Source organism: Delphinus delphis, chromosome 1 (assembly GCF_949987515.2).
Source record: "Delphinus delphis chromosome 1, mDelDel1.2, whole genome shotgun sequence".
Lineage (NCBI taxonomy): Eukaryota > Metazoa > Chordata > Mammalia > Artiodactyla > Delphinidae > Delphinus > Delphinus delphis.
In genome coordinates, this window is record NC_082683.1 from 31,101,530 (window position 1) to 31,112,590 (window position 11,061).

At 42.7% G+C, this 11,061-nt stretch overlaps 2 protein-coding genes across 2 annotated transcripts; both read right to left on the bottom strand.

The window, feature by feature from the left end:
* Window positions 1-627: 627 nt before the first annotated feature.
* On the bottom strand, window positions 628-7,909 carry MYCBP (MYC binding protein). The gene is made up of 5 exons (XM_060019750.2): window positions 7,810-7,909; window positions 7,543-7,615; window positions 3,656-3,704; window positions 3,282-3,411; window positions 628-2,015 (listed from the first exon to the last, which is right to left on the bottom strand). The coding sequence occupies exons 1-5, from the start codon at window positions 7,891-7,893 to the stop codon at window positions 1,971-1,973; spliced, it is 381 nt and encodes a 126-aa protein (XP_059875733.1). The 5' UTR covers window positions 7,894-7,909; the 3' UTR covers window positions 628-1,970.
* A 757-nt stretch (window positions 7,910-8,666) lies between these two features.
* On the bottom strand, window positions 8,667-10,709 carry GJA9 (gap junction protein alpha 9). Its single transcript, XM_060003963.1, has one exon. It carries the CDS (start codon window positions 10,707-10,709, stop codon window positions 9,165-9,167), a length of 1,545 nt encoding a protein of 514 aa, XP_059859946.1. The 3' UTR covers window positions 8,667-9,164.
* Window positions 10,710-11,061: the final 352 nt, after the last annotated feature.

Below are 11,061 nucleotides of genomic sequence, written 5' to 3' on the forward strand. Positions count from 1 at the left end.
GGGACTGTCATACCAATTGCTTAAGGAAGCCAAGTCTCCCTCTCTTCCAAAACTCCCATGGGGCCATGTTTTATTATTATTTATGGTTCTTAGCACATCCTGTCCCACATTGTAGTTGGTTATATACGTGGCTTAAAGCTAACTTCAAGTCATTCACCTTTATAACACCTAGCACTCAGCCCACTGCTGTCCATGTAAGAGGCACTCGAACCGGTAAAACATAAACCAATTCAAGTAAATGTTCTTCCAACTGTATCTGACTCCCCTCCAAAAACAAACTTGTGACTAGAAGAGGCACAGACAATTGCCACATTCCTGCCAACATGACTGATTAAAATGCCCTTATGATTGGCTTGGTCACAGTTTCCAGAAGGTGCTGAGGCTTTTGCTAGTTAAACCAGCTTTCATTGGATTTTGTTTTCTATGTGTGTTTTCACCAAAAAATAAAGACATTTCTCTAACAATAGGGACAGAATACATGAAGTAGGACTACTACTTTTTTTTTTTTTTTTTTTTTTTTTTGCGGTACGTGGGCCTCTCACTGTTGTGGCCTCTCCCATTGCGGAGCACAGGCTCCGGACGCACAGGCTCAGCGGCATGTGGGATCCTCCCAGACCGGGGCACGAACCCGTGTCCCCTGCATCGGCAGGGGGACTCGCAACCACTGCACCACCAGGGAAGCCCAGGACTACTTCTTAATAATGCTAGTCAGTCAATAAGGAAAATAAGGGATCAGTAACACAAAACATCTGACTGTAGGTGTTCCAAGAAAGGAAAAAGGACTAACAAACAAGAATATAGTGCTTTACCATTTACAAATCTTTCACATACATTCCATTTGACCCTCACAACAACCCTGTGAGGTAGGCAGCACAGATATTACTCCCATTTAACAGATGAGGAAAGTGAATCTCAGAGCAATTAACTGATGTGCCCAAGGTTCTGCAATTAGTAAATAATTTGTATTTATATCAGTCTTTGGCCTAAAAATTCAGCACCCCACCTCCCCTCATACTTGCCTACCTACTTCACAGGGATAATGAAGATAAAATGAATTCAAGGCTAGAAAAATACTTTGAGGGAAAAAAGCACTATATAATTATACCCGCAAACTATAATTTTCCACGATATATGGCTCATTCCCCTTCTTGTCCCAGCTTGTGCGTGAACCCAGAATTTTATATTGCCTCTGTTCTGTGTTCGGCTAAGCAACAAGTAAGGCAGGGGAACAGTGTGATTCTCTTTAAAGTTATATAAATTACAATCAGGATAACTGCTATTATAGCAAGTTGAAAAACAACACAGAAAGGCCAATGTGCAACTGGGACCCACGGAAGCACACAGTAAAGCAAGGCAACATTATCAGATAGGGCATGATTGCATAGAAGGAAATGTGGTGTCAGAGTTCACACTGGCACACACACAGTTATCTAAGGCAAAGTGGTGGCAAAGAAGAGTCATTTGTTCCACATTATATAAACAAGAGCAGAAGATTCATGAGACCCCATGCAACAGTATCTTATGTCACACAGATCTCTCCAGCTGCCTACAGAGAATATAAACAACAGTGTCATCTTCGTTTTAAAGAATGACTGTACCTGTGTTCATATCCTGAACTAAACCAAGGAATAGCTCCATGCTAAACTTCCTTGGCTAAAATACAACCAGTACCATCATTCCTAGTCAGACTAATAAACAGAATGTCTTTTAAGGTAATGAATTAGATGGCTGTGTTTAGATGTTTTTTCAGGATTCCCTTTTGATTCTCCTGCTTTTAAGACCCAAAGAAAGTTATATTGAGTTTTTATTGGTGATTCTAAGTATATGTGTTTATAACAGTTAAAGTGTGATAGGTGAATTTAACATATTAAAAGAGTACTATAGCATCTGTTCAGAAAAGATTATATACTATACAAACTATTCAAGTCATACAAAACCATTTTTCAGTGTCTTTTCAACTGAGAAGAATCCTATTCAGCACGCTTCTCCTCCTGAGGTGGTTCATACTGAGCAAGCTATGGGGCAAAGACAGAGGAGTTTAGGTGAATTTGATTCTAAATTGGGTAAAAAACTTAATAGTAACAAAACGAGTTAACTATTCAATTTAATTACTGAATCAGTAAGTTTATATTAAAATCCTATCCTTTTTAAACCACTCAGTGATCTTAATATTTAATATAATCAAACCTAGTGAAAGTTCTTTTTAAATAAACCTTTAAAATTACTGGGAAACTAAAACTTAATTCCCATTCATGACTGCACTACACAAATACTTGATATGCAATAATATATATCTTCCCAAAGATGTTGTGGCTTCGAGTAAGGTATAAGCCACCATATTCTTTCTCTCCACCATAAGTTTACTGAACTTTCTCCTAAAAAGCAGAAAAAAAGAATTATGTGACATACATTAATCTAGCCAGTCAATGAGGAGCAGCTAACGCTTTTGACTTAAAAGGTGCCAAAAAGTTGTGTGGCATCTACACACTGTGGGATCTTGGATAATTTCAGACACTGAATTTTCTGTTATGCCGAGCTGGGGTCTGCTGCAACACTGTGCTAAGATTTGAGTTGTTCCAGTTAGCTGTCAGATTTGAGAAGCTAATTAGACTTCACTGTGCTTTAGTTTCCTCACCTACAAAATGGTCTGTGCACCTGTGTGACTTATCTCACAAGGCTGAGAAGATAAAACACATCATGAGAAATGCCTAGAGTCACGTGAAATGCATTATGTGATTCAGATGTGGTAAAACCTCAAAGACTTAAGAGTTGACTAGTTTGAGCTTTATGAAAATTCTCGGAAGCCTAAACAAAGAAAAAACTTCAGCAATAGACAAAATTAAGGGCAAGCAAATGGACCGAGGTTAAGTGCAAACAAGTTTACAGAGTTAACACATTACAGGGCCACCACGTGACTATGCAGATTGTGCACTGCACAATCTAAGGGGTTCCATTAGCAAAGCAGTGGCCCTGTATCGACCTATTAAGTCAACTGCCTAAGACTAAGAAATCTCCATTTACTTATAAACCACTAATCATTAACCAATATTTTCATCTTTTTGTCGATGAAGGTTCCCAAGAACCTCTTCTTGACCACACTTTGCTCATCCTAGTTACAGTTTGCTTGTGGTTTTCTAGACAGGGCATCAGCTTGGCCTTGCAGTTAACTGAGATTGATATTCACCTGCCTCCCTCCCCTACTGTCCATTTTAGTGAGGTTTTGGTCATATAATCATTAAAGGTGACATTATTTTTAATATGAATTCTTTCAAAAATTTTACCTTTGTTTTCAGTTTTTTATTTTCTTCTACAATAGCTTCATATTTCTCTTTCATTTCTGCCAATTCTAGGCGAAGCAGCTCTATTTCTGGATTTTCTGGGGTGGCAGCTCCTAAGTGATGCTTTAAAAAACTAATGTAAAAGTTAAGAATTTACTTGAGCTCAATGAAACTAATGAAATAGCCTTTGGAAATAATTCTCTGATGAGAGTTACCCCACCCTACCACAAATATTTACCCAGAGATCAAAATCCAAATACTCAAAGAAAGTAATTTTTTCAGTAATCAAAAGTATTTTAAAGGTTATTATCTATGTGAAAATATAGGAGTTCAAAAAAATAAAGGCCTTTTTCTGACTTGAAAAATGAAAAGGATACTCCAAAGCACTATTAGGTTTCTCTGGTTCTTCATATAAGGCTACCAAAACTGCAAATCAAAAAGCAGAAAAAAACAACAATTAAAGTCTTAAATTAAAATGGCTGAAATTATATTCCATACCCCCGTAAATACTGAGTGTCTATTATACACCACGCACATTGCTAGGACTGTCCATACTATGGTGAAGAAGACAGACAAGGTCGCTGCTCTCAATGAATTTACAGTCTAGTGCAAAAGATAAACAAGGAACTAGCCAAAAAAAGACTATCAAGCAGCAATATAGGGTAATGGGTTATAGAAGCATATTGGAAGAACACCTAACTCAGCCCAGGGCACCAGGGAAGGCGTCCCCAAGAAAGAGAAATAAGACCTGAGACCTAGGCAGTGGTTTCAGATAAAAAGGGAAGGCCAGGGGCAAAAGAACAACATATTGAGGAACTGAAAATTCAAGTGTGTCTAGATGGAGTTGTGAAAAGGGGGGCAGGAAAGGAAGCTGGAAAGGTGGTTAGGGAGGAGACTAGAGGATCCTGCAAGTTCAATCAGGCCTTGGTCCTAAGAACAAAATGGCATATAATTAAACAGTTATAAGCAGGGGAGTGACAGGATCACTCTTGACTCCTGTGTGGAAGACAGACAAGTGGGACAAGGATTTAAAGGCAGGAAGAGCAATTAAGAGGCTGATACGGTAATCCAGTTTAAAGAGAGTGACCTGGGAATTCCCTGGCAGTCCAGTGGTTAGGACTCTGGGCTTCCACTGCAGGGGGCACGGGTTCAATCCCTGGTTGGGGAACTAAGATCCCGCGTGCCTCGTGGCGCAGCCAAAAAAAAAAAAGGGAGAGAGTGACCTGCACTAGAGTGATAGAGGGATGAAAACAAGGTAGATATGTTTGAGAAAAACTCTGTAGAGAATCAACAGGGCTATGGTTAACTGTTGGAAGGAAGAAGGTCTGAATTCAAAATGTTCTTCAAGAATGAAGTTTCACACACAACATGCTAAACAACTACCAACCAAAAACTTTACCAGTAATCAACATGCTCAAATCAGTATTAAAATATATACTTTAGTGGTTTCATATCCAATAGTTCACGTCAGCACTACCTTTTCCATCTTATTATTGAACACATTCCTTCTAGGATATACTACTCGAGTAAAAATCTCTCTAAACCAGTGGTTAATTTTTTTGTGCACAGAACTCTTTGAAAAATCTGATCAAAGACAAAAAACTCTATCTACACACACAAAAAAGTGCATATCTAGACCCCAGTTTAGGAACACCTCATAAACCAACTTACATGCTCCCCTTTTATTTTTTTAGAGTTGTAATAACCCTTCAAATATAGACAGTATTAAAAAAAATCAAATGGGCAACTAATACTAACAACTTACGTTAAGTTCTGATACTCTTCTAAACGTACTTACAGCACTGTTTTTTGAGAAATTGGCATATTTACATCATCACTACCCTCTCCTCTCCTTCCCTCTTCTTTCAGTGTTACAGTACACTTTAATTCCTCTACTTAATTACCTTTTTCTTGAAACTATGTACTCAAGCCTCTGTTTCTTCTTCCATTAATTTACACTGATCTCTACCAAATTCTAACTTTATAAGACATGAATACTCTTACCCTTTCTTCCCCTACCCTTTCTTTTAAGCTTCTAAGTTTCTGTCAGTGGTAGTTACAAGGTTGATAATTACAGAACATAATGTAAATGTCAAGTTTCCTGTGCTTTTCTATAGATGAAATATACTTCCTTTTAAACAGACAAGAACTCTATACCCAGTGTTTCCCTTTTTGCCTTAGCAGCCAGGATTTTTAGAGGTTGATACAGTGCTCAAAATAACTAAAATGCCTCTTCTTTCAAATGACTTATCTTTCTCTTTAGCCATCCCTATAGCGTTTGTTTTTTTGTTTTGTTTTGTTTTTTTGCGGTACGCGGGCCTCTCACTGTTGTGGCCTCTCCCGCTGCGGTGCACAGGCTCCAAACGCGCAGGCTCAGCAGCCATGGTTCACGGGCCCAGCCGCTCCGCGGCATGTGGGATCCTCCCGGACCGCGGCACGAACCCGTGTCCGCTGCATCTACAGGCAGACTCTCAACCACTGCGCCACCAGGGAAGCCCCTTATCGCGTTTTAATGTTAGCGTTTTAACGTGGAAATAAGCTGGATAAAAATTATAAGTTAAATCTGTGTAAAGTACACAAAATCAAACTTTAAATAGATCATATCAGTAGATACTCTGTTGTCTGATATTACTTAGGAGACTGGAAATCTAGGAAAGTTGAGAGGGAATACCAGTAGATGTCAGTAAGGGAAAAGAAGCCTCTCGTGGTTTCCAGTCTCTCATGAAGGAAAATCCATGTATGGCCACAAGGCTGAATATCTTCATTTACCTCCCACTATCATCACTTCTCTGTCCTTACCAGTGTATGTTTCATTCACTCCATCCAGCCACTCTGGCCTCCTTATACCTCCTGAAACTCAACATCACACTTCACTCATGTCTCTGCTCAAATGTCTTGAGAGGCCTTGCCTCACCACCCTATATAAAATGGCACACCCATCCTCCTTATGCCCTTACTTTGCTATGTTTTTTTCATAACACTTACCGCTGGTTGACACTATGGTTTATCTGTCTCCCCCAACTAGGATATAAGTTCATTTAGAGCAGGGACTTTTTTTTCCCCCATTGTTTTATCCCCGGTGCCTAGAACAGACACCTGAATAAAATGGTTAAATAAATGAAAGAAGTGCGCTTGTGGAGTTTTTTGAGGGGTGGGGGAGGTCGATGAAATTCCAAGAGTCTGTGATACCTCCCCAGATGACAGCACAAGTGCTTTCGTGTAGTCCCTTAAATGTTTACTGAAACTTATTTGCAAAGAGATAGGAAACTGAAACCTGAACCTAAGGTAGCAACTCAAAATTGCCAGCCCATGCTTGGGAATTAAAAGCCCTGCATTCTGCTAAGACCCAGAGTTGTTATTCTCCCAGAATTTTCTCCTAACTTTTGCTTCTGGCCAAAGAGCAGTTACCAAATTATTTCCCAGATATTTACCGTACTTCTCGTAGGGACCCAGATCATCATCCCTGCCAACTCCTCTGTTCTGCACCCTTGAAAGTTCCAGCCAGTGAGTTGAATGATACATAACAGGCACTCGCCTTACGGCTTAGCTAATGAAATAAGCAGTACCCACACTACCTCTTGCAACCCTCCAGTTTCAAGCACCTTATTCGTCTACTTAGATCTTGAACCCCAGAGTAAGAGATACAGTGTAACAGCTTCCATTTTTAAAAGTGAAAACAATATAACCGTTTTGATGTGCCCTCAAGCTCTTTAAACTGTGATTCTACTTTAATTGTGAAATCTGCACAAAGTAGCAATTGATATAGACTACGAAACTGGGTTCCGTTGAAAAGCCACAGCCAAACCGCTACTTCGGGGATTAGGTTTACTTAGCTACTTTATAGCCCGCTTTCAAACCTGGTCATTTCCCCACTTGCCCTTTGTTCAAAGGAAAGTGTTTCTGTACAGGATTTTGAGGGCTCCGAAAAAAGTGTCAGGAGGGAGGAGTTGGGCTCTCAAGGTCTTTAGCAAACATGCTCACTGCGGCTGCTCAAGGCAAAGCAACGGAAGTTGGAGGGACTTCACAACAGCTGCAAGAGTTTCACTCCCTGCGGCGAGAGCGGTAGCGAGTGCGAGGCTACCCAACCCCGGCGGCGGCCGGCAGCCAGGCGTGAGCCGGTCCCCGCTGAACCCCGAGGCCCACCTCGCTGAACCCGGGACGAGTTCCACCTGTTCCCCTCCTGCCCCACGCCACGGCCCGTCTGGGGCGCTGCGCCGAGGAGCACGACGAGGTCACGAGAAACCCTCTCCTGGCCCATGCTCACCCTTGGTCAGCGTGTCCAGCACCCCCGACTTCTCCAAGTACCTCCGGAACTGCTCGCGCTTCGAGTCGGCGGCCTGAGGAGACACGGCGGGTCAGTGGCCGAAGCCCGGGGGCCGGAGCAGGAAGAAGGCGCTGGGAGTCCGGCAACGCCGCCTCCGCCTCGCCACCTCAAGCCCCCCAGACCTGCGCGCGCGCCCCCACTCCCACCCAAGCCGACCAGCGGCTGGCTACCGCCCGCACGCCCCCAGCCACGCCGCGCCCCCCTCACTTTGTAATGGGCCATAGTGACAGCGGCAGCGGCGTAGCTGGCGCCGGAGACCGTGGCGGGAGGGCTCGGAGCAGCACTGCTCATGCGCGGAAGGGCGCACGCGCCTGCGCACTTGCGAACCACGGTTCGGGACCGCCGGGGTGTGGCCCGTTTTCATGGCGACCAGGACGCTCTGAATGCCCCATAGTGAGCTGAGCCCAAGGAGGCTGCGTACGCCCGCCCCTCTGTCTAGCAAAGCAGCACTCCTCCTTCCTCTTCCGGTTCTCGCAGAGTTTCGGTTACTTAGTAGGAGGCTGGGTTTTGGTAACTCCGGACAAGTGTCCAGTGGGGCCAAAGGTGGGCGGGGCTCCAGGGGGCGGGGCCTACTGAGCCTGGAGCACTAGAACTCATTCTAGAGACTGGGATCTCCTGACACCGGGAGTGGGCGGACCTGTGTCAACTAGGACCTCCGGAGCTCTGGCAGCGTGTGTGTGCTGGCTTGTCGACCCCCATCTTGAAAAAGGGCGCACTAACGAGGGCAACCCTTGGATTTCCAATGGCTAGAGGACTGCTTAGAATCGTCTGTTTGGGCTCCAGCTCTTATATTTGGAGTCTCCTTGTTTTGTGGCCAACTTGATGTGGGCCTCCGGAGGGTGAGCAGTAATGTGCTAATAATAGCTAGCACTTTTGAGCGCTTACTGTGTGCCTGGCAGTGCATTAAACACATATGTTTCTTATTTTAATTCTCACACCATCCCTGTAAGGTAGGTACTGTTAGTAAACGGTCAAGTATAGATAACCAGTGAGTAGTAGAGCCAAGACTCCGATCCTGGCACTGAACCACGATGCTATCTATAAACTGGTGAAAGAAAGCGACCAGTCTTTTTAGGATTTTATTTACCTAGATAGCAACATTATGATTATATTCAAGACAGATCAGGTTGCAGTCTATAAAGAAACTGCGTTAAGTCCCAGGGGCAAACAAAGTATAATCAGTGTCCAGAAGTAAAAGATGAATAACCAAAAGAGGGAATTACGTAGATTAAGAACAATCTCTGAAGGCTGTGCTCCCTTCAAGGAAAAACCTGGTTCCATTTAGCTTCGATTCTGACATGTGATTTTCCCAAAATTAGTGTTATTCTGAAGGGAGCCTGTAGAAAAGTAGTCCTGACTTGGTAACTCTATGTCTTTGAACTTGAAACTAGTCCTTCCCAATTCAGAATTAGAGCCATTTTCCCTTTTTTAAATGGGTTTGCAGTTGTCTGTCTAAACAGCTGGTCTGTAGAGCTGCCCTATCTGTTTTTTCTGTGCTCAACCATCATTAAGCTACTTCTTTGATAATGTAATACACAGAATGTCTAAAAGCCAACAGCTGTTCAGATCTGAAGGTCTGTGGGAGCCCGCCTACCAATGAGGTTGTTTGTCAGCGACACTAAATGATTTGGAGGACAAGCAGTAGGGTTACTACAGGTTTTGACCAACTCGGATTCAAAGGACAACCCTCCCAAAGAATCAGGAGTGTCTGGAATGTCAAGTGGATGGAAGTCTCCCTGTGAAGGAGGAAGCGTTCTGATTGTGCTCTCTCTGAGCTGGCCCTTGAGGTTACCTTTAGGAGGTGATGCCTGCTTTTCATTTTCTGCAGAGGGACCCCAAGTAGCACGAAGCCATTTCGGTTTCCAGGTGTAGTTAGCTGGCAGAGAGAAAGCTGTTTGGGGTGACTGCCCCGTGTGGTTGTTCAGATCTATAGCATCACCTGGAAGAGAACAGTGACCTTTAGAGTAGTGGTTCCTTTTGCTGTCTTTGCCATCAATTTCTCTTTTTCCCCTCAACTGGTTACCATTAACTTCTTTTCCAGATATTTTATGAGTGTCTCCTTTATTACTTGAGTTGATGTTTTGAAGATGACCACAGGTAGTACTAAGCATACACATCTCAGAAAGTAGCATTTCCTGTTCATCCAAAATACCTTTGTCATCATTTCCACTGTGATTATCTGGATCTGTCTGAAATGCAGGTGGATTTAAACCAGGGTACGCTGCTGTGTGTGTTTGCTTTTCCACTAACAGACTGTAATCAGGTGCAGAAGAGAATCGTTTCAGTGAATTTGCAGATGTGTTTTGATATCTGGCAAGGTTTTGTTTTGACTTGTTGGTACAAAATTCATTATGTTCATCCTTCAATTTATATTGTCCCCAAAGCCCTCTTTTAATCTTTTTAAAACCTAGATGGAATATTTCTAGAACATTTAAGAAAAGTGAAACAGTAGCTATGGATTGCATAAATAACAGGAATATCGTCTTTTCTGTGGGTCTTGAGACAAAACAATCAATTATATTTGGACACGGGTGGCCATGGCATTTAAATAGAGGCGCTAAGTGAAATCCATATAAAAGATACTGTCCAATCATGAACCCAACTTCAACCACAGAGCGAGTGAGAATGTGTATCACATAAGTGCAAAGCAAGGTTCCTCTGAGTGGAGCTTTATTTAGTTTCCTTTGCTCAAGCTGACGCAGTTCTTGCTCCAATCTCTTCCGATCCCCAGGCATTTCAAGCTCTACCTCCTCCAGTTCACCCCTCAGTTGAGCTTTCTTCATCTGCCTCTCCTTCTCCAGAACTCTCAGTTGGTACAAAGCATGGCCCATGTAGACCAGGGATGGTGAAGACACAAATATCACCTGCAAAACCCAGTATCTAATGAGGGAGATAGGAAAGGCCTGATCATAGCATACATTTCTGCAGCCGGGTTGTTCTGTATTACAGATGAAGCCAGACTGCTCATCATTCCAGACATCTTCAGCAGCTACACCCAGAACAAGCATTCGAAATATGAACAGGACGGTGAGCCACATCTTTCCAATCATGGTGGAGTGGATGTGAACTTCCTCCAGAATGCCTCCAAGGAAATTCCAGTCCCCCATGTTTATTTAGTCAGCCATCTTAGCTCTGAACCCCATCAAATAGGAGGCAGATAAATTCTTCCATTCTGAGGGGTGTGCTATTTCTTAAGGCAAACCTATGGCCAAAATATGAACAAAGCATCACTCTTTCAGCATGCTGGTCGCTCTACTTTTTTCCCTAGAAAGTTGTAATAATCTGTTACCAAGAATATGTTTAAGATGTCAGGAATATAAAATAATTTATGTTTAGACCTTACAATGCAATGGGGAAAAAAAAGATAACTGGAGGAGGGGTGTATATATTCCCTCCTATGAAGAATAGAATTATAGGAATTCCTGTAAGAAAAGAGTCTTCTTACTCAGCTGAAGTTTG

Bases quoted from the DNA above. Each gene is read 5' to 3' on its own strand.
- GJA9 (XM_060003963.1), bottom strand. From the start codon at position 10,709: ATGGGGGACTGGAATTTCCTTGGAGGCATTCTGGAGGAAGTTCACATC.
- MYCBP (XM_060019750.2), bottom strand. From the start codon at position 7,893: ATGAGCAGTGCTGCTCCGAGCCCTCCCGCCACGGTCTCCGGCGCCAGC. The intron at 3,412-3,655 runs GTATCCTTTTCA...CTTTTACATTAG, and splicing joins AAACCTAATAGTGCTTTGGA to TTTTTTAAAGCATCACTTAG. The intron at 2,016-3,281 runs GTAAAATTTTTG...TTTGCCCCATAG, and splicing joins ATAAAAAACTGAAAACAAAG to CTTGCTCAGTATGAACCACC.